This window comes from Xyrauchen texanus, chromosome 17, assembly GCF_025860055.1.
Source record: "Xyrauchen texanus isolate HMW12.3.18 chromosome 17, RBS_HiC_50CHRs, whole genome shotgun sequence".
NCBI lineage: Eukaryota > Metazoa > Chordata > Actinopteri > Cypriniformes > Catostomidae > Xyrauchen > Xyrauchen texanus.
The window spans coordinates 22,348,843-22,372,450 of NC_068292.1; the positions used below are offsets into that span (position 1 = coordinate 22,348,843).

Genomic DNA, 23,608 nt, shown 5'->3' on the forward strand with positions numbered 1-23,608 from the left:
TATATGCTCTAAAACATGTTTGCACATGAGATAATGTGAATATGTATCTATTAAAAATGATTTTAATGAAATCAAAATGTCAAAATAGATTACAATATGAACGTCCATCTTTACTGTGTGTTTCAGGTACCAGTGGAGTGAAAGACACTCATGTGATCTTCAGTTCTGGTGAAAATGTCACTCTGCCCTGTAATAATGCCGGTTCTGACTGCAGCACAACTACATGGAACTATAATAATAATAGAAATTCAGAGACAATTGAACTGTTTGCTTATGGGAAGAAGAAGAAGAAGAACATAGAGAGACACGAGAGACTGAGTCTGGGGTCTGACTGCTCTCTGATCATCTATAAAGCCTCAAAAGAAGATTATGGATCTTACACCTGTCGGCAATATATTAATGATCATCATCAAGGAAATGATGCACGTGTTTATCTGCATTTTCTTCATGGTCAGTATTTTTGTTCATTTTATGATTGATTTATACAGGACGCCATTCTCTCTTTACAGTCATTTTACTGAAATCTTTCAATGTCATCTCTGTTTTATTTTCTGTTTCAGTCTCTCCATCATCCACACAGACTGAGATAAGACCAGACAGTTCTGTGTCTCTCTACTGTCAGTTGATTTCATATGATTTGTGTGATGTCCATACTGAGGGAATTCAGCTGTTGTGGGTGAATCAGGCTAGTGTTGATCTGCAGACAGACTCCAGATATCAGATATCATCAGGACACTGTATCAGCACTCTGACTACAAAACTCCTGAATGAAGACAACAACAGAAAGTGGACATGTCAAGTTAAAAATGGAACTAAAGTGGAGGCTTCATTCAGCTATTCTGTCAAGTATTCGGGTGAGAAAACAATCTTGTTATCAGTTTTTGAAGTCTCTGTTACACATGCATAACATTAAACTAGGACACATAACATAAACACTAAAATAAGTTACACAAAGTACTTGTCATGAAACAAGTTACTGATCAAAAGTAAATATTTGATTCTGCTAAAACACTGAACAGCAACAAAACCACCACAGTACTTTTAAACCTTTAAACCTGTTTGTCACTAAAAACGTCCCTGATCCATGAGATCATTGAGTGCAATGTCTGAAGTTGAAGGGAGTTTTTACATTTGAGCATTTTCAGGAAGATTAATTATAATAATTATATACAAATGATAATAATCTTTCATAATTTAAATAATTTTAAGAGCTCTGGAAGTGTGCTGAGGCCCCCTAGTGTGTCCTGACCACCTGTTTGAGAACCACTGTTTTTTTATTTCGATATCTTGATACACTTTGTGACCAGAAAAAAATGTAAATATTTATGAAATGATTATAATGTAATGAAATATAATGTCCATATTGTAAAATATAGAGCTAACTAACTATATAACAATGTATCTTCTACAGCTCCAGCTGATACAACACCTGTGCGTTCAGTCACCAACAGTGAGTCATTGTCAAACACACAGTAACTCCTACACAAGATACTGAACTGATGTCACTTTAGTGGTTTGCCGTGTTCTTCTACATACAGAAAATACATGTCCATGTTTTCAAATATATATTTCAAATATAAGTGATTTCTCTATGAAGGAATTAAGAATGAAAATCTACTCAGATTGTTGTGTGCAAAGTAACTCTTTCTTAATGAAACTCAAAGATGTCAGTGATCTGGATTGTTTTGTTCCTGCTCTTACAATGATACAGCGTGCGTGACAATATATCTGATACAGTCTGTTTTCTGATGAAGATCTTCAATACAGTCATGTGACTGTTCTGTTACACTATAGTTGCACTGATACAGAGTCAACAACAGCTGATGAATTAAAGAAGACAATGATAAGACAAAGTATTGGAAGAGAAATACAAATATGCATTCCTTGATGTTGTTTTCTTGTTTATAAATAGATGTTTTGTATTCAGTTCGATTTTTTGTTTTTCTACACATGGTGCACATGAACTAAAATACATCATCTGTCTATCTTCAGTCTCCACCCCAATCTCTGAAAGGACCTCGACTTCCAAAGCACCAGTACCTCCATCACAACAAGGTACATGTAAATATACTGTATGTAATGGATGATTGTCTCATTTCAGTGGTTTTTGTAGTGTTATAACCAGGGGTGGAAAGAGTACTGAAAAATCATACTCCAGTAGAAGTACTGTTACTTCCCAAAAAATATAGTGTGAGTAAAAATAGCTGTCCTAAAAACTACTCAAGTAAGAGTAGCTCATTTAAAAGTACTCATGAGTAGTGAGTAGTGAGTTGCAAAACCTATGCCCCATTATAATGAACACTGTATGTCAACTAATACATCACTTATCTGTGATAAACAACATGAATCTGATTCCAAAACATAAAAGGGAGACATGATAACAGAAATGAAAAGATTAAAAAGTTATTTTCAATACACCAATCACCATTTTAAAATCACAATGTATGAAACAATTACATTAAATCTCCCTTAATGCCGACAGAGCGTTATTGTTGTGCATAAAACATGTTCAAACAATACAAGGAATGCAGAAAAATGCTAAATAAGCAGAATCACTTGGTACGTCATGTCCTGCACAATAGTGGAGGTAGAGCAGGCATGAGAGAATTTGTTTGGTACAGGGTAATGTGCACTTCAAGCCTGACATTTTGATGCAAATATGCTTTTTGTCCCGCTGTTTAAATTCACTTTAGACATAAACGACTGCATTTACATTAAATCCTCACCAAGATGGCCATTGGCATAAAAGTTGCAATCTTTTATATTTCATCTAGATTCTAGATCAACCAACCAGTGGTGCTCTTGCGATTTATGTAATGAACACCCCTGATGTAGAACGCAGGCTAAATATAGAAAACTACTCAAAAGTTGGATTGAGTCTCTTTTTTCCGATCTAGATTATTTTATTGCCCAGCCCTATTGATAACATTGCATTAATCTCTCACAGCAGCCCCATAATCTCAGTGATTGATTTCTTCAAATTAGAGGCAGGATTAATGCTGATATAAATTAAACTCACACGACACATTCAAGCAATTGACCTTTTTCACTGTGAAAAGCACGTCCAGGTGCAGCCGGTTATGTTCAGCTCTAAAATGTGCTTGAGGCATTCTCCACATCCATAACAGTTGGCGCTAGATCTGCAGGTGCCGTTTTTTTTTAAGTAAATAGCCCAGTAAAAGTACAGTTACAGCACTTTAAATGTATTCAAGAAAAAGCAAAAGTGTACAATTTTTAAACTACTTATAAAAGTATAATTCTTGGGAAAGAGTAGTTAATTACAATAACGTGAGTATTTGTAATTTGTTACTTTACACCCCTGGTTCTCACATACTGGAATTCTCCAAGATCACAACATTCAGAACAGACGGTTTATATAAAACAATAAAAAGTGGACACAGTAGCTCAGATTAGTTTTACACTTCTATGGGGACACTGATCTCATCAGTAACTCACTTTCACTGAATCTATTATTGATCAAAATAATGTAACACATGATCTTCTGTATTATACATCTGAATGTTTCACTCTTTGTTCTCTCTCTTAGTGATTGTGATTGTTGTTGTGATTGCTGCATTAGCTGTTCTCCTTCCTGCTGTTCTTCTATGTGTGATCCTTAAAAAGAGAGCTGGTAAATCTTTATAAAAACCTTCAATTAAAGTTGTCCAGCGTTTCTCATTTTCACATTGTTTTCACATAATTTTCACATTTCAAATCAGGTTGTATCATGGAAACAGTGAATCATGAAGAAGTTTGAGTTGAAAAAATGATTTGAAAAGTATAAAAGTAGTCCAGACAGTTTCTGCCCATTCATGATACACGCAAGAACTTTTGTATTTGCAGTTGGAATTGGGACATGTTTTTCATTTTTATCATAAAGATTACAAGAGGCACTTTCACAACTATTTTTCAGGTAATAGACGAGAGATTCACTCCAATTCTACCCCAGGTGCAAATGTAAGTGAATAAAATGATTAAACTTTATTAAGCTCAAATATTAATATTTATAATTTGACAGTTACTGTTGTCATTTTCCTGTGGCTCATATTGTGACACACTTGAGTTTGTCTGCATAATATATTTTCTGACTGTCATATAACACAGTATATAGTTTCTCTCATTTGCATATACAAACTTTAAAAGGAAATGTTTACTGCATGAAGATGGATTTGAGTTTATAAGAGTCATTTGATCGAGACTTTCAAGGTTTTCTTTTTTCTTCCATCTGTAGGAGCAGACCACTGTTGAGTAAGTTACTCTAAAAAAGTAATGAATTACTAACTGCTAATTACATCTTCTACAGTTTAATTAGATTACTGTACTAATTACAATGTCTGAAAAGTAATCACATTACTTATTACTAATGACTGTCTTAAACCCTTTTCAACATCGACCAGATGAAAAATACAAGGACATGAAATTGTTCTTTTAATTCTTTCAAATAAATAATATAAAATCAAATAATTTATTTTTATGAACTGGCCAAAGAATATTTGGGGGGCAGCATTAAATTAGAAAACATATATTTTAACATTAGATGTTCAATTTTGATGTTAAATTCACTATTATTTATATAGAATTGTTCTATAGTCTGTACAGTATAACACAATTAATGTAATTAAACTACTGAAAATTAAGAGTAATCCCTTAATTTAATTTTTTTGATGAAAGATTAATTTAATTACAGTAATTAATTACTTAGTAATGTATTACACCCAACACTGGAGCAGAGAGATGATGTGACTTATTCACTGGTTACAGTTTCTGGAAAAAAGCAGGTGTCAAAGATCAATGTGAGTAGATACGGCCATATCCGCTGTTCATCCACTGACCTTTCCCATTCAGAGAAAACAGACCTGAACTGCACATTTCCCAAACCAAGTAGAGTTATATCCTGTCTCTACAGAAGTTTTATGCTGAAATGCATTTCTTTTCAATTTGTATCTCAAAAGAATTAAGCACTAACAACATGCAGCAATAATATCAGTGATTTGAATCACATTGTTTGATAGGTTCATTCTGATGATAACGTGACTTACGCTTCCATCAGAGGAGCAACAGCTGGACCCCATTGAGGACTGCAGTGAACTTTATACCACAGTGAACAAGATTGTTTGCAAATAAATCAAACAAACATACAAACAGTTAGTAATTACACAAAGCAACACCACATGACCCTAAATTATTAAATATATCAAATAAAATATACTATAATATAAACCTGGTAAAATGTATTCCAAACAGTTTAATTCAATGTCATTATAATATTGTATTTCAAATGTTTATCTGGCATTTTGGTTGATGTTCGGGGAGTTTCGGCATGTTTGTTTCGAGGTTTTTATGTCTTTTTGTAAATAATGTTTTACTGGCTTCATTATTTAGAATTAATATCAAATTAGCATTTTGTTATTAAAATACAGATGTCTAAAACAAATATTTACAATGATAATTTAATGATTTACAGACATTAACAAAGATTTTAGATAAGAATTCAGTAACTCTTTATAATAACGGTCCATCATTAATATGTAATTATGCAGGAATTAATGCAGGACAAATGAGTAGTACTACATTAACACTTTAGTTACTACTATTAACTAATATGGAAACATGATTAACTAATCAGTAAGTAATAGTGAACTGATGTCTGAGGTAGTTCACTGTTGGGTAATCAATAATTACTGAATTTGATTTGCCTCATTGAGAACTATTAACCAACTATAAATTATTAAAAATAACTAATTAAGTACTAATCAAAACATTAACATTTCTAAAATGTGAATGATTTTGTTTTTATTGTGAACAAGATCATGAAATGTGTCTTCAGAGAAACATGCGTCTCACGTGTTCTTTGTGGACATTAATTGATGAATGTAACAGTTCTCTATATCAAGGTTACAGTGTTTGGTAGAGTATCATAGTCAGATTACCTTACAGAAATATAGAGTATCATTCTTTTTTTATTTTTTATTTATTCTTTATTTATTCTTTTTTTATTTATTTATTTATTTTATAATTTTGGTAACCCATATGTAATGAATCAAGTGTTCGCACATAAACATTAAGGAATTACTAATGATCATTATTTTAAAGTGATGGTCATGATAACACATTAGTAATGAATGAAAAAACACTTATATATTTTAATATATTTATATTTTATTTATATTTTTACAATTAACTTTTTAGCCATAGATAATGTTGGTTAATCTTACAAGAAGTGTTTAATTTTATGTGAAGTTCATTATAAAAAAAACAAATTAATGGATCCATTGAAAAAAGAACGAGTGTCTCGTCCATCAAGCTTCTAACCTAATCAGGATTCACCATATTCGATGCTCGCACTGAAACTGAAAGAAGACAGAGCGCGATTTGTAGGAACAAACACTTGAATATTCATTACTAACTGACAAGTAACACCACAGTTATTATTAATGGTTTATAATGTGTTTTCACTTCATAATAATGGTCCAGATACCCTTTAACTCCCAATGAAGGAACAGTGAGATCTCATTCATTAATAATGCGTTACCATGATCCACACTTTATAATAATTGTCCAGATCATTAGTAATTCCTTCATGTTTATGTGGAAACACTTGACTCATTACTTATGGGTTACTAAAATTATTAAAATAAGTTAATAATTTGTAACGAACAAAAGAGATATCCCAAGGAAAACACAGGTTGGGCACAAACATCCCTATATTTCTGTAAGATAAGTTGACTGTGATACTCTACCAAACACTGTAACCTTGATTAAGCCTTAGTAATACTCATTTTTCCTGCATTAATTCCTGCATAATTACCTATTAATGACGGATTAATGACATTATTATAAAGTGTACAAGAATTCTGTAGCAAAATTTTATTCCATTTCTGCTAAAACAACAAGTTGAATATGATTAGATTTTTTAACTAAATATTGAATCAAATTATTGCTCTCATTTAAAATAAATACTAATATTAAATACCAGTTAAAATGTTTGACGTTCACACGATCTAATGAGAGGGCACTTGCTTTCTAATTTCATCTGACAGGGTAATACAAAAGAAACCCCCTGCATGTATATATTCATACACTTTAGTGCAATGTAACCACTTTCCTGGAAGATCACATGAGCCCCTGAACTTCTATTTTTGTTTCATGATCTCGTATGAATCACAAGCGCCCCCTCTTAAAAACCTAAACACCGTGGAGAAACCTGTAGTTTCGTCACTAACCTCAGCAAAATTATTTGGAGGGCCTCTTCCTCCATCATCCAGACCAGGAGCCCTTTGAGATCCACTGTTGTTAACATCACCCATAACCAAGATGTAAATCCTATAAGGGAGTTATTGCACAACACTTACATGAAAATTACATGTTTATAACTGAATCAAAATCAATTAATTGAGAAAGTTTACAGATGACAGAATGTTCCCCATAATTTCAAAGACAGACGTCAACAATAACAGGTTGCAAATGAACTTGTGGACCTAACGCTTTTTCTTTTATAGTGTCCTGAATTTTATTTCATTTTCTTTTCTCATATCTTATTTTATGCACTTAAAGTACATATGCATGTATCTAGTGGTTTCTAAATGTTGTTTGATTTGTGTATGGATACACATGTGAAATTATAAACTTCTTCAGATTAAGAAAATTAAATCTGTTTGTGTTAAAAAAAATTCAAATAAATATTAAAATTATAATTCAATCATATAATCACAACTGTGTTATAAACCCATATGACTTTCTTTTTCATAACACAAATAACTTTTGTGCTCAGTGATGTCATAGAATGGCAGTTTATGGTTACCACCTCTTCAAGCTTCAAAATAATGTAAAAGTCTAATAAATTATTCAATGAGACTCATGATAGTTATAAAAGCATATGATGAGGTTTAGTGAGAAACAAACCAAAATCAAAAATATTATTTAGTTAAAATGTTGACCGACTGTTGCTCTCCTCTGCACGTTCATGAGACTGCAAGAGATCAACATTTCATGCAGCCCTGCTCACGAGATAGGGCGTTCAAGTGAAAACTCACTTTGTTTATCTAAAAACAAGTCCCCCTCACCGATACTAACCAGAACACAACACAGCTGCACACAAACTAGAGAATGTCTAGGTTACGGATGTAACCTCCGTTCCCTGATGGAGGGAACGAGACGTTGTGTCGAAGAAGCGACACTAGGGGTCTCTCTTAAGAGTCTTTTGCATCTCTGATCTATGAGAAAAGGCCAATGAGAAATTGGCAGACAGAATTTGCATGTCCCGCCCCCCGACATACGGGTACAAACATCAAAATCATACGGGTACGGGTAAAACCTCCAAACATCACATAAATCATTCATCTCAATTACTTTTACAAGACAATTCTTACTGGCTCCATGTGGTTCTGGGTGGTTTCTGTCTAGAGCTGCATTCTCAGTGCAGTTAAAATCCCCACCCAGGAACATGTATCCATCAGTGTCACAGTTGCTTATTACATCGTTTAGAATGTTTAAAAAGACCACCCTTTCTGAGCCTACAGTAGGAGCATAAACATTGATGAAAGTCATTTTTACACTTTCAAAAACAGCTTGTATTTTTAACAAGCTGACCTGCAATGATTTCCTCAGTAACACAAGAGATGGGTAAAAATCTCTAAAAACAAAATACCCACTCCACCACTGTTGCTACACTTATGACTGAGAAAACTTCCCCATCCCAATCTTTCTTCCACGTGATTTCATTTTCAGCTGTGCTATGTGTTTCTTGTAAAAAAATTACATTTAGTTTTTTAACTCTAAACAAACTGATGAGAGAAACTATCTTCACATCCTCTCTAGCACCATTAACGTTTAAAGAACCCAACTTTATGTCACACATAGTAAAAGTTAAGTTGCATTTAAACAGAACAGAGAGGTTAACACAAACAAAGAAAAAGACAAACAAAAGACACTTAACCATCATTAACTAATTGTGCTCTCGCTTTAATAAGAAATTTTTTTAAACGAAAAATGTCTTGATCTGTAAAGGTCAGTTGGCCAGGGTTTTCTGTATTTTGCATGAACAATTTGACTGAATCAATGAACAACTTTAAGTCTGGGAAAAACTCATAAATTTTAACCAATCTCAACCCTTTAGTTCCTTGTAAAAAGGACTGAATTTTTGTGAAAGAGTAAGCACTCTCCACATCCATCTGTGTGTCTCCATTAACATCACTTTCAGACTTTTGCGTGTTCATCAACCCATCATCTGACTGAGAAGAACAGCTCATAGGATTCGTTTTTGATACTTTTGCATTTTGTTCAGTGATTGACTTAATTTCTGGATTTTTCCTCTTTGTTGACAGTTTGGAAATTTCAGCATCCAAAAAAACATCTTCCTCATTAAACAACACTGACTCAGCTACTCTAGTCGCGGTTTGACCAACATTTAAAACCTCGTTTAAACCATCTTGTGCGTTTTGTTCACTCGTTACATTTTCCGTCTGGTCATTCTCCTTATCGCTATCATCTCGGTTTTCTTCCTGCACAGTTCTCTGCGGTTTGCCAGGTAAAGAAACTCCGCTTTCGGCCCGAACGGGTGGCGGATCCGCTGCGTTAACAGCGCGCGTCTCCCCTGCTCTCTCAGGGCAAGAGCGAATCACATGCCCAACAGTCCCACACCCAAAGCATTTCATCGTCTCTGATGTTACATGCACAGTGTAGTCAAAGTCATCAACCTTGAACTTAAACACTAGATTTAGCTCTTCATTTCTCTTTTTAAGAATCATGTGTACATGTCTCCTAAAAGACACAACGTGTTTGAGATGAGGAGACTTGCAGCTGATAGGAATCATCTTTATCAGAGTCACTAGTTTTCCATGTCTGCCTAGCTCTTTTTCTAAAAGCTCATTTTTCATAAACGGGGGTATATTCGAAATAATGACTTTTTTGGCAGGGTTTACAAGAGACAGAACTGGTGTGTATGTGTCCTGAATCACAACTCCACTTTCAAGCAACTGATTTACTTTGTCCACAATGTCTAAAAAAATCACAACGGCACTATTCATCCTAGAAGCCGATTTTATACTGTCATAACCGACAATCTCACCCACCGCTAGACTACAATCCTCAACCGAACACCCGTTAGGCGGAGAAAATTTAATAGCGTGCCGGCGCGTGAGTTTGTGCAAACTAGTGTGTTCACCTGCTGCAGCCATGCTGACAGCCACGCCGGCCGCCGCCGCCTCCACCAAACACACACCAATGAACCCCAATGAACACTGTTCCTCTAAACAACTCCTCAAAGCATCAACAGAAAAACAAAAGTTTTGAAAGAAAGTAGAGAACTCACATTCAGCACGCTCTCAGCAGCACTCACCGCACTCACTCCCAACATGTACTCGCAGAGTGAGACAGACACAGAGAGAGAGAGAGAGAGAGAGAGAGAGAGAGAGAGTGAGACTATATACTGTATATGTTGAGTGTTGATGTGTGTTTTGAAAGCACTCATACCTGTCTGCCCTGGTCTCTGAAGAACTCTCCTGCATTGTCAATGACCTGTTCATCGGTCATGTGACTGTACGGCTGCTCCTGACACACACTGAGAATCTCCCACAGCGTCACACCAAATGCCCATACGTCACTTGCTGCAGTGAACTTCCCCTACACACAAACATAGAAAAATGAGTTGCATGCACCAGTATAACACGTTTATTTATATTAATGTAAATGTTTTTCATTTTAAGTGCTGTGACTGGTCACCATTTAATTTCATTTTCACCATTTTAAGGATCTTTTTGACTTCATTAGTTCATTTTAAATGATCCTACAGTGTGACAACTAATTTTATTAAATTACAAATTGTGAATGTAATCCATGGATGGATGGATGGATTTGTTTATTGTCATTGTTAGTAAAAACAACAAAATATAGTTAAGCAGCTCCTAAAAAAAACAACGTCCAATAAATTAGCAACAGTTAAAGAACAACTTAAAAACATTAAAAAGCTCTAAAATATCTGCACATAAAAATTAAATAAAAACAATAACCAGTAGTTAATGCATATATGCGGTCAGGTTCTTCCACTGAAACATCAGTCAGCGTGTGTGTGTGTGTGTGTGTGTGTGTGTATGTGTGTGTATGTATATGTGGTAGGGGAAGTGAGGAGCTAATAGAAATAACAGCTTTAGGAAAGAAGCTGTTCATTAACCTGTTTGTGTTTGTTTCTGTATCTTCTCACAGAAGGGAGCGGGGAAGAACAGGCAATGTCCAGGGTGGGATGGGTCTTTTATATTACAGCTGGCTTTCTTTATAAGTCAGTGTATAAGTCTGTCACTGGTGTGAGCTAAGTCCCAATCTCTCGCTTCACCACCCGTTGTAGGTCCCTCCCGTTTTCTGCAGTGCAGCTGCCATACCACACTGTACAACAGTATGTCAGGAGACTCTAAATGGTGGCCCGGTAGAAATTAACCAGCTATTTTTATGTAAGACGGAGCTGCTTTAACTTGCTGAGCTCATGAAAACCGCATACTGTACATTTATAATAAAAGAACTTGCAAAAAGCTGTCTATAATAGTTTAAATAAAGTATAGCATGTCATACTGCAGAACATGTCAACTTCCCAAAAATATTTTATGTGAATAGTGAAGTTTCTAAAATTGTAGAAGAACTGCAATACAAAATATTCATACTACATAAAAAAAGTTTCAATGACTAATTTTGAGTATGTTCTCTCACCATGAGTATGCACTCCCATGCCATCCAGCGAATAGGCAGCACAGCTCTGCCCTGGATCCTGTAGTAATCGCCAGCATAGAGGTTCCTGCTCATGCCAAAGTCAGCTATCTTTATTTGACGCTCTTCACCTCTGTCCTCCCCCTCTCCTCTATCTCCACCCACCAGGCAGTTTCGTGTGGCCAGGTCTCGATGCACAAAGTTCAGAGATGACAAGAACTTCATACCTGATGCAATCTGACTCGCCATGGAGATCAAAGCTGGGTAGCTGAGACAGAAAGAGACAGATTTTTCTTTTCTGTATTTTGATCATTCTTCCTAACCATGACAAATGTGTGTACGTGTGTACCTGATGGTTGGTGTATTATGTAGAGGTCCAGTCTTGTCCAGTAACACTCTCTGGGAGAGGTACTGATTCAGGTCTCCACTCTCCATGTACTCCGTGACCATACACAACGGATCACTGCTCACACACACACCCAGCAGTTGGATGATGTTTGTGTCCTTCAGGCGAGATAAGATCTTCACCTCCTTCAGAAAATCATTCCTGTTGAAAGACGAGTGGGAAAACAATGAGGGGACACACAAAAGTGAAAACTTGAGGTTTAATCTGCACACACAACAGATTTCCAGAACTATTGGTTATTGGCAAAAATCCACACTGATAGTTTTCACCCGTTGTGTCCAGTGCTGGAGCCGCTGGGAAGGGTCAGCTGTAGTTATACAGTACAAGAGCGACCTCTAGAGGCGAAATTAAAATGAAAATTATCACTTCACTGATGCCTTGTGGTGTTTGTTTTGACACGTGAGACTACTCTCTACATGGAGCAGAACATTTCAGATGCAGATTTAAAACATCATCAGCATTTTGTTTTTAAACAAAACTGTGTTTTTTTTAGTTGGTAGATCTTATTGAATTGGTCATTTATAAGTAGATCATAAGGCAAAAAAGTGTGGGCACCCCTGACATAGAATATAGATTAACATGGCAGAGAAAGAGATGCATCTTCCACCAAATAATTACAAATTCTATGTTTGGAAACACTTTGGGTTTTATAAGGGAGATGGAGATTTTGATAAAACCATGCAGTTTGTAAAATATGTCATGCTGCTATAAAATATACAGGCAGTACGACTAATTTAACAACACACTTGAAGCACAGACACGAAAGCACATTCGTCTGCTGGCAAGTTATGGAACATTACTACAAAGGCCTTTTTGTGAAAGGTCCATGCGTTAGAAGTCAGAAGGCACTTAAGTTAATTTAAGATTTGCTGTCTGTCTGAACCAAAGAAATAAAAGCAAACTATCTGTAGAATACCATATTGAATTGCACAGCATCATATTTTTCCCCATTGCATCGTATTGCATTGTGTTGTGTTGAATCGAAATCGGATCGCACTACATCATAATAGGGATGAATTGTATCGCAAGTTGAATATCGAAATTTGTCAGACTGCCACGGACACAACCCTTTAAAAGCTAAACAATTGAACATCACCAAGGCCTTTAGATTAAGACTGACTAAATATAATGTTGATCTGATTAAATCTCTGGGAGGAATTTATTAAAGTACAAGACCTACAAGACTAGCTGTTGCCAGTAGGTGGTGCTATGACTATAACTGAATATTGGCACGTAGATGTATTCAGGCTGGGACTATTATCAAGCATGTGAAGTTTGGGGCAGTTTGGACAATATATGTATATTTATATATGTAGAGTTATAACAACTTCCTGTTTCATGGCTGAAACATCAAACTTTGTCAGACCGTCATTTAGTAGTCGTCAATTGTGACTTAGTGCCCATTTACGTCACAACTAGGCTAAGTTGTAACTTGCGCAAAACTGGTGCAACTGGCCCCAAGTGAACAAGAAAGCTAGCTTGTAAATTACGTAGCGTTAGGATAACGTTATTAATGTTAAATATTTTCCAAAGTTTAGCAGGTCTATACCTTTGTGCTATCTCTGTTAAGGCAGTATTTTAGAGGAAACACTGGTCATAATCTAACCAAAACTAGAACAATACTCATATTTACTGCATGTCTGTCTTTAATTTCTTCATTCTGCCAAAACCAAAAAAAGAAAAAAAAAACACATACTACAGTACAGTAAAACCGTGGTAAATTTTTGTATTCATTTTTCAACATTACTTGAGCATTTTATAATTTGCATGGCTGAATTTTGTCTTCCTTTTATCTGAGTGACCATGAATGACGGAGTATTTTAAATTAATTCATGCGATCACGTCGACTCCAGAGGATTAAGTTAACTCAATTCAAAATTTCAACTTTCCACATCCACCACATCCTGTTTACCTGAAGGAGTTAGAAGTAGACCTACAGTGACTAATGTTCTGTCCTCGCTTAAGAAATCAGTAAGACGGCAGGAGTGGAGATTGAGCAGGATTCTGTGTTGCTGTCGATTTGCAGTCTCTTATTAATGAGGCGCATTTGTGAATCCTACCGATTTCTATTTGGGGAATGAACCCAGCGCTATGATTGGTCAAACTCTTCTTTTGCTGTTGCTTGATTTGAGTACTGCGCGTGCAGAGAGGCGTCACCAAGTTTTTGCGTAGTTTAGTGACAAATCGTACCAGCGTACTTTGAAGTCAAAATGCGCACAGGTTGGCAGGTCTGGGTATTGGCATGTTACACATGTGTACCAATTTTCATATGTGTAGGTGAAACGTAGCATAAAATGCACATCATTGTAAGTTTTTAGGTGACACTATCGAGCCATTTTGCCACACCTAATTCTGAATCCCATAACAGATGTACATTTTCGTCACTTCTGATGCGTGTGCAAAGTTTCATGTGTTTTGGAGTAGGTTTAGGCCCTCAAAAATGCAATTATTTTTGGGGGAAAAAATGCCTAGAAGAACAATAGGGACAATAGGGTCCTCGCACCATCAGTAAGGTATTCATCTGCAAATGTATAACACATAAATTAGCCTACGGCACTAAAATACATTTAGATGGCAATCGATTAAAGTGAAACTACGCAATATTAACATATTGATTAGTTTAGATGGTGTTTTAGGTCATTGAAAGTTTAATTCTATTTAATGCGGGACATAATAGCTTACAGTTAAGATTGAGATGCGTTAGATTACAATGTTGATATGATTATTCAAAATATTTTATAGGGGAGAAATAGATATACAGTATATATATATGTATGTCTGTATTACTGACATTTAGATTTTCTCCCCACATGTGAACGAATTATCATGTTTTCTGGAAACGTCTTTTAGGATTTCACAACAAACCTTTGAAAGTGGAAATCACCTCCCTTCTTATGTTCTCCTAATTCAGTTCAGTTACCTGGCATTTTTAGAAGCATCTGGCCGTAAAATCTTCACAGCTACCAGCAGAGGGCGTTCTTTCCTCACATTAAATGTGAACTCCAGGTTCGGAAGGTCCTGCAGGTTTTCAATCTCACACAAATGAACCTAAAACGAAATGAATAGCCAGGTACACAAGGAACAACATCAGTTGTCTCAAGTTCTCTTTCAGCTGCACAATATCATTTCTGACTTAAGAATTTTATATTGGTAAGAGAGGTCTGAAAATATACATGTTTGTGTAAGCCAAAGTACCTCTCCGAATTGGCCTTCTCCAAGCTTTTCTTTGAATATAAGTCGTTCCCGTGGCAACTCTGGCAGTGGTGGGCAGTCTGTGGGCATGGAAGCTGAGAGGGCGGGAAATGCATATGTATTGTTACCACTAACGCCTTGCAGACTGATGATGTCAGCTTCTGCATAATGAGGAACACTCCCCCTGCCTCCCGATGCTTCTCCATAATGTACGCCTGATAGACCAGGGGGCGGGGCTACAGGGTAAGGAGGTGGTCCTTCCTGAATGGGCAGGCCTTTATCAACTTTATCAATAGCACAAGCTGATAGATAAAAAGAAAAAAGGTGACAGGAAAAAGTTATAATAGAGAGCTAATGACCCATATTATACATTAATGAGTAATTATGAACTGCAAACATGCACTTAAACACTAAAACATATACTGGAGAGGACACATTACATACATGCATGCTGTTATATGTATGGTTTTATGACAGTAAGACTCAGAAAGCACTAACACACCCCTCACTCCCCATTGGGCTCATATGGCACCAAATCCAGGACCTAAAACGATATTTTTGCAAATTCCATTGGAGAGTAAACTGAGAAAATGTACAGTTCACAGTTTTTTTCTTAACAGACATGAAACTGTATTACTAATATGCAAGGAAAAACAGCTAAATAATCCCATTGTCATAGGACTTACTATACAGCACAGGTCATTGTGTCACTTGCAGCATCTAATCTACAAGCTAGTTTCCATCTCTTAGCAAAACTGCAACTGACAAAAAACTAAAATAAAAAACAAATTCAAAACACATCAAGATTTAATTCCACATATATATGCTTTGCTGGCTTAATGTGAGGAAAATTCCACTTGAGCATTCCCAGTTCTGGAGAAAATTCCTAGATACAGTTCTAGATATAGGCATCCTAGAAAAGGTCAGGGGACTTTAACTGCTCCCTAGGGAGGACACCATCCCTTTGCACTTTCTTTTCCCCTTTATCTTACCCTGGGGCAGGATTTGGGGCTTTTCTTGCTGGCTGTGGCAGATTGTCAGCCTGTTGGGGCCATGTGTCAGGTCAGACAGGAGGAGATGATATGCTGGGTTGTTTAACAGCAGTGCTAGGAGACATACATGGATCCCACCAACACACACAAGTCCACAAACAAAGGCACAACACCACAAGACATACCACAAAATGACAACACATAGTGAGGGGTGACAAAACAAGTAATAAGGCATAAAAACAACACAAAACAGCACAACCACAACATGATACAAAAAGAAGCATCACAACATGAGACGACAACAACAAATACAACAGGGCCGTTAGTGGAACATAGCATACAGTTACATGTGAGATGCACAAACACAGCAGGCAGTGTTATCGTTGATAATTATGCAGGCTGTTAATTATTTTCATTGGTCAGTGTGTTTTGGGGCATTCTTTTAAGTTGATTAATGTATGAATACAATCACACAACGATTGAAAAAAACGCCTTCATTTGTTTCAAAGAGGAAGGTTTTGGGGCACCAAATTTGGAGCTTTATTAAGCCACACTTCAATGTATGAATGTCCTTACATGATATAATAATATCAATCCAATGGCATTTGCAACGGACACAAATAAAAGTTTTTTAGGTTTAAAAAAATAAAACACAAGCTACATTTTAAAAAATTAACAAAGTATTTTGATGCGGGACCTGGGTAGCTCGGTGAGTATTGACGCTGACTACCACCCCTGGAGTCGCGAGTTTGAATCCAGGGTGTGCTGAGTGACACCAGCCAGGTCTCCTAAGCAACTAAATTGGCCTGGTTGCTAGGGAGGGTAGAGTCACTTGGGTTAACCTCCTTGTGGTCGATATAATGTGGTTCTTGCTCTCGGAGGGGCGCGTGGTGAGTTATGCGTGGATGCCACGGAGAATAGCGTGAAGCCTCCACGCGCTACATCACCGCGGTAACGTGCTCAACAAAGCATGTGATAGGATGCGCGGATTGACGGTCTCAGATGCAGAGGCAACTGAGATTCGTCCTCTGCCACCTGGATTGAGGTAAGTCACTATGCCACCACAAGGACTTGGAGAACATCGGGTATTCCAAATTGGGGAGAAAAGGGGAGAAAAATTAAAAAAGTATTTTGACACTTTCTGGCTGTCAAACTTAATGCAACATATTTAATGTGATGACCTTCACGTGTGAACTTGAGGGTGACTAACTTAAAGTCATTGACACTGGATGTCTTGAGACTTTGTCAAAGTAATTTTAAAAATGGCTTATAAAAATAAAGCTACTGCAACTCTGAGAACAGATCTAGCATTTTTTGTTTGCAAATGCCACTTTGATATTGCAATGTCTAATGCAATGACATTCACACATTTTTATATGAGACTTGAGTTTCTAAAAGTATCTAAACACCTTTTGGGGCCACTGTAATATAGGAAATGTGGAGTTTGCTGGAGTAAAATCTCTGTGCTTTTATCTTCTCCCCTTCCCCCTCTCTGTCAGATAGGACAGTGGGCCTTTGTATCTGGGTAGTGGATTGTCCTAAAGTACTTTTTCTGATGCTGTTTTGGCAGTGCTGTTCCTTCTCTGTGGTGACTTGGGTTTCTGTGCACTTACAGAGAAGGATGCACTGAAGTGTGTGTGTGTGTCACCTGTGCTGTCACACTGCTCTCGGGGCTGCAGTACAGTGCTGGGCTCCTGGTACTCTCCCTCTCGGTCTCTGTCATCTGGAAAAGTGTGTATGCGCTGATAGCGGCTGGAGTATGTGTGTGTGTTTGTATTGTTGATCACAACATTATCCAATGGAACTGAAAGATGAACTCGTAGATCGTCACTGGAGAGACTGCCCTGGGCCTGGAGATATACACAAAATCAAAACCCACAAAACCAAAATTGGAGTCTTGTGGCTTTTATCCATGTATGTTAGCTCGAAGTTCATTGATATACCAGTGTACTCCTAAAAAGTCTTTATCATCCAAAAAAATATGAACCAAAATACTGATTGACAATATTGATGACTCCCCTTTGTCTGCAGGGGCATAAACTATAAATAAAATGTTCTCTAGAATGGAAATGTCCTCTCCCACAAATTTACTAAAACTATACTAATACATTATACTAACATAACTCATTTTGATTAACACTTTAAATGTAAAATTATTTTTATGCAATCACTTTATGTTTTATTTATAATTATGCTTTTCTGATATGTGAAGCACTTCAACTACAAATAAAATGTATTATCATTATCTGCTCTTGAATATGTCCGACCACATCTTTCTGTTTAACGAAGTAATAAAATTGTGTTTGTCTAACCATTTCATAGGGTCATTAAATGGAACTGAAACAGATACTTTTTATTAAGATAGTCAAGAAATACAATGTAAATTTAGCAATTAAAAACAAGCCCATCCCTCCCCACCTTGCCAAGTAGCTTCTTCCAGTACTGCCTCCACAGTATGACAGCTATAATGGCCAATAGGAGCAGGATAATTCCAACCAGGCAACCAATCAGGATGGCTGTGTTGCTGCTGTCATCTTTGGCCACAGGTAATCCCGCCCTCAGAGTGATGGCAGGGAACACCACCCCTGTGAAAGACAGCAACTCTTTGATTATCGCTGACCTGACATTTCAATTATTACCAGAGGGATTTCACAGTGTGTTTACATTGAAAAGCAAAGCTTATCTGTCCAGAACAGCCACCTTCTAATCTAAAATATGATGAGTGGGGCAGTAAATGACCACATGCCTTTGTGGTCATTGACACGCTTTCTGTGATACGACTTGCTTTATTCCTTATACACTACCTCTCTCTCTCTCTCTTCGCAAGTGTGTGTGTGCTTAAGTCTGTACATTTAGGAGGCAGCTGTTGTTTTGGGGGGTTGTAATGAGCTTTGATGCAAGTAAATGAGCTGTGAGAGTGGGCACGGGCCTAAAGTTGAGAGAACGAGAGTTAATTCAAAGAGGCTAAGGACCAGTAACCGGAAAAATATCACAATAAAGAGACTTTATGAGTCGGGTAAATATGAAACACTAACTTAAAGCAATAGCGCATTATTAGAGTAAAAAACAAAACAAAAAAAACATCTCCAGACTTCAACCCTGCTGAAAAGACCAACTTAGGCCAGCATGAATGTCCATGATGGTCCACGCTGGTTTATGCTGGTCTAGCTGGTGGAACAGCATTGCCATGTAGTTCACAACCAAAAAAATACTACTCAACCAGCATGGTCTTTTTTTACTGGTTGACCAAGGTAGGCTTGCTGGTTAAGCTAGTCAAGATGCCTGGTACGGATACCAGTAAACCAGCCAAACAAAATATATGCTGGTGACCAGCAACACTGGTGTTTTCAACAGGGAAGATAGACACACATGCACTCATACACGTACAACCAACAACCACATTCTCAAGGCATTTTATGTGAGGGCTGGATATTCTAATTGGAAGGGAACAACATGATAGGAGTTGTACTGTGGAAAACATGCTGTAAAAATGGATCATGGAGGCAATGCTCTTTTCTTTCCCTCGTCCCTCTCTCTCTCTCTCTCTCTCTCTCTCACATGTTGGCATGCTGCTGGGCAACAGTGGGGCTGTGCTCATGAAGAGGTCTGGAAAAATGAGGGTGTACAGGTCAGAAGAGCGAGAATTAGAGAAATTGGGGTGGGGGTGGATGAGGGGCAGAAAGAGAAGATCTGAAAGATGAGGGAGAACAATCTGAGAGGGTGTGGTAGTATTAGCCCCTGCCAAAAATAATGAATTATCCAACATTCAATGAACAGACAACAACCAACAGCCTCACCGTTAAACTTAATGAGTCACTACTGACGAACATATGTGACATGCCAATGCTTTGGCATTCACACATATAATGCAGTGGTGTTGACGTGCACCTAGTCTAGCACAGCTAGACTTTTGGACATACAATCTAGTCTTCATTGCAGCCAATTTTAACCAAGAAGTGCCCACTTAGGCAGGAAAAGACTGTCCGACTGACATAAAAAGCGCCCAACCACAGTTTATTTTAAGTGACATTTAGGAGCGGTTTCTGGAAATCGATTAGAACACAATAATAACGTTACTGTAGCTCAAATGGTACAGCATGGTGCTAGCAACACCAAGATCATAGGTTTGATTCCCAATCAACACACATACTGATAAAATACAGTATAAACTTATTACCACAGATTTACTGTAAGTCAGGGGTCTTCAAACTGGGGTCTGGGGACTCTGAGGGGGCCACAAAAGGGAACTAGGGGGCCTGCGGAAAATTTCTGAGAAATTATTATGAATTTTACCGAATCATGAGATTTGTGAATTGTTACACCCTAAAGAAATATACATAAAACATTTACATTACTGTTCACAATAGCAATAATTATTGTAGTTTGTTTCTCTAAAAAATCTTTAGTACAATGACAATATAATATTATTTTTTTTGCAAACAACATTTCTTTATAATCACACATATTGTGTTTCTGAACCATACTGAATAAATGGGCATTCATACAGTGTCGCCATTCTTGCAAGCTTTGGAAAATCCAGTTTTGTTTCCTCATAAGTGCGTGTTGTCTCAACCGGGTACCTTGTTAACATAACATGTTTTTGTGGACAGATTAAAAAAAAACTTGTTTACCCTTACTCCCAGAAGTTGTCTAAAGCCAGCCAATCAGATTGGACCTGTCAAATTCAGACAGCACTTGGCATTTTTGTGTGCATTATACATCAGACGGTCAGTGAATTCTTTGGGCACTAACGTGCATTTGACTCACCGGTGGGGCTTCTGGTTCCATTTGCAGAGTTGGGAGTGTTTGGAGAGGTGACACTGAGAGGACGAGTGCTGGAGGAAGAGGGAGTTGGAAGGAGAGATCCATCATCAAATGACACTGGAAATGATAAAGATAATTGATAACAAACAGAGTGAGAATTAGATCACTAAAAAAAACTCAATAAGAAATAGATAACCTAAGCGTTATCTGGCACATTTGGGTAAACTTTCATGAACGGGCAATAGAGAGAAAATTAAGCAGCGGTTTGAGGAAGAATGCCAAACATTCAGAGAGAAGTGGGAACTTTTATCAGTGTTGAATGTGGGAATGCCTGCTTTCTTACAACAAAACTCTCTGGAACACTTGATTCTGATTGGTCGATTGCGGCATTCGGTGTATTTGTGTATAGCTGACCGCACACAATACTTCATGTCTATTTTATTTTATATTTTGTAAATAGCCATATAGTAAGTGTGATGATGTACTAAATGACTAAAAGTAGACATATTAAAAGAGGACGTTTGTAAAATGTGGGGCTTGTAGTTAAATTAAACTTGTTCACTTTACTGCTGAACTGGCTATGGTTGATTATCGCTGCTGTAAGATAATGATTTGGTGTGTGTTGCTGTGAGAGGTTCAGGTTTGTGTGTTTGTGTACCAGAGTAGAAGCTTATCTCAGCTATGAGGAGCCAACGGTCGGTGAAGGCGAGCGGCAGCGTAGGATTTGCGCCGGTCGTCCTCCGAGAGGCAGTGAGATGGTGCGGGATGAGGGGTCATGCAGGTCATCCAGTGGCACCTTAAGGCTGAGCACTGGCTCTGCCCACGGACTCAACAGACTGGCCTTAAACTCACACACCACCTCACTGAACACCCGCACACCCTGACTGTGCCTGTTATTACTGTGCACCTGAGACACACAAAGAGACAGAGAAAGAAAAATGTTAAAACAAAATCCAATACATCCGATTGCAGCTGGGTCTGAGTGGAAAATTAAACATTCCTTAGTATTTGGTGTGTTCCCCTTTTGCTTTAATGGCAGCATTCACTCAAGCTGGCATGGACTCCACAAGTTTGTGCAAAACCTGATGGTACTGTAAGGCGGGTGCCAGTGAGTCTGGGCTACTCCTCGAGAAAACAAAAGGCTCTCATGAGAATTAACATCTGAACTCTCTCTCGCAGATGTAACAGCAACATCCGAGATGCAACATACTGTGCAGCTAACACCTCCCTTCTAAAGTATCTTCATCTTACTCCTCCTCCTCACTTAAAGCTCACTAAAAACCTATGCAATGTGAAGTGTGTACAAAAAGTAACTATAACATGTTTGGTATCATTTAAAGTCTCTCAGTGCGCCTGGTAAACTGGTCTCATCCTCTCAGCCATAATGAAAAGCTAAAAGAAGTTATAAAATATGTGAAATGTGGTGTGCCCCTTAAAGGTGTGCCCTCCCCAGATCCTCCATACCTCCTGTATGTTAATCTACAGGAACCCCCTCAACAGGGGACCAAAATCTAATTATAATGACAGACACCACCATTTGGTAAGCATGTTGAATTATCTGGGTATTTAAGGAGAGGCGACACATTGCTCAGGGCTCTCTGTAATCAGACGATCCCAAACAGTTTACTGTTTGTAGTTTATTTCAGGTGATTGCAATTCGTATTTCTTATGTTTTCATAAAATGTCTAACTTTGACTTATCAATGTCTAATTGGAATTGATGAATTGATTATGTTACCTGGTCAATAAATTGTCAACATTTGATTTTATTCTGACTGACTCTGACATTGTGTTTCCCAAACAGATTAAACGATTCGTATGTTACCGCAAGTCTGCGTCAGATTAGTGACGACTAATATTTGGCATCGATTCAAGTGTACTTGGTTTGCAAAGACAAAAAGGGAATTTCCGTTTAGAACAGCAAACGCTGCTTGACCAATCTAAATCTGGGTGTCTTACCTCTGTTTTAATTTGATGTTTCTCCAGATAAGTGTACGTGGGAAACCACGCATGGCCAATCCAAAGCTATTATAAGAGAAGTTATGTTGGTCAACTTACATCTGTAATAGTGGCCGTGACCTCTACTGAAGAAAACGTTAAGTTACATTCAAGTGTATGCAATTCCATGGGGCTATACTGAAGTATCTTTGATTGTGTATACGTGAACGTGACCGATCTCAGGTATATAGCAATTACCTCTGTTTGATGATCCAATACTGGCCGCTTGTGATCGTGAGACCCGCTGTGTAGAGAAAAACACGCGAGGACCTCAAAGCGACATAGTTTCTTAATCGAAACGGGTAAGTACAATTAAAGCGTTAAAGGAATAATCAAACATTCGCTCACTTTTAATGATACTCAGATATCATTAAAAACCTTTTTTCATTTATGGAGTCAGATGAAATAACGAGATAATACATAAGAGAAAATGTATTTCATTTAATATTGTTGTGTTGCGTACAAGAAAGACTGTAACGCGCAGAGACCTTCACCCGTATTATTGGAGACCGGCATTGGACCGATAAACGGGCTTACAAAGTGGTGACAGCCCTTCCGTGATCTCG

General features: G+C 37.4%; 1 protein-coding gene across 1 annotated transcript; it reads right to left on the minus strand.

Annotated features, from left to right (window-relative positions):
* Positions 1-628: 628 nt before the first annotated feature.
* LOC127657641 (epithelial discoidin domain-containing receptor 1-like) lies at positions 629-21,476 on the minus strand. The gene is made up of 13 exons (XM_052146507.1): positions 21,389-21,476; positions 21,049-21,162; positions 19,840-19,971; positions 18,700-18,866; positions 17,930-18,131; positions 15,293-15,591; positions 15,018-15,145; positions 12,041-12,238; positions 11,853-11,959; positions 11,695-11,822; positions 10,471-10,620; positions 7,224-7,323; positions 629-763 (listed from the first exon to the last, which is right to left on the minus strand). Exons 1-12 carry the CDS (start codon positions 21,474-21,476, stop codon positions 7,300-7,302), a joined length of 1,737 nt encoding a protein of 578 aa, XP_052002467.1. The 3' UTR covers positions 629-763; positions 7,224-7,299.
* Positions 21,477-23,608: the final 2,132 nt, after the last annotated feature.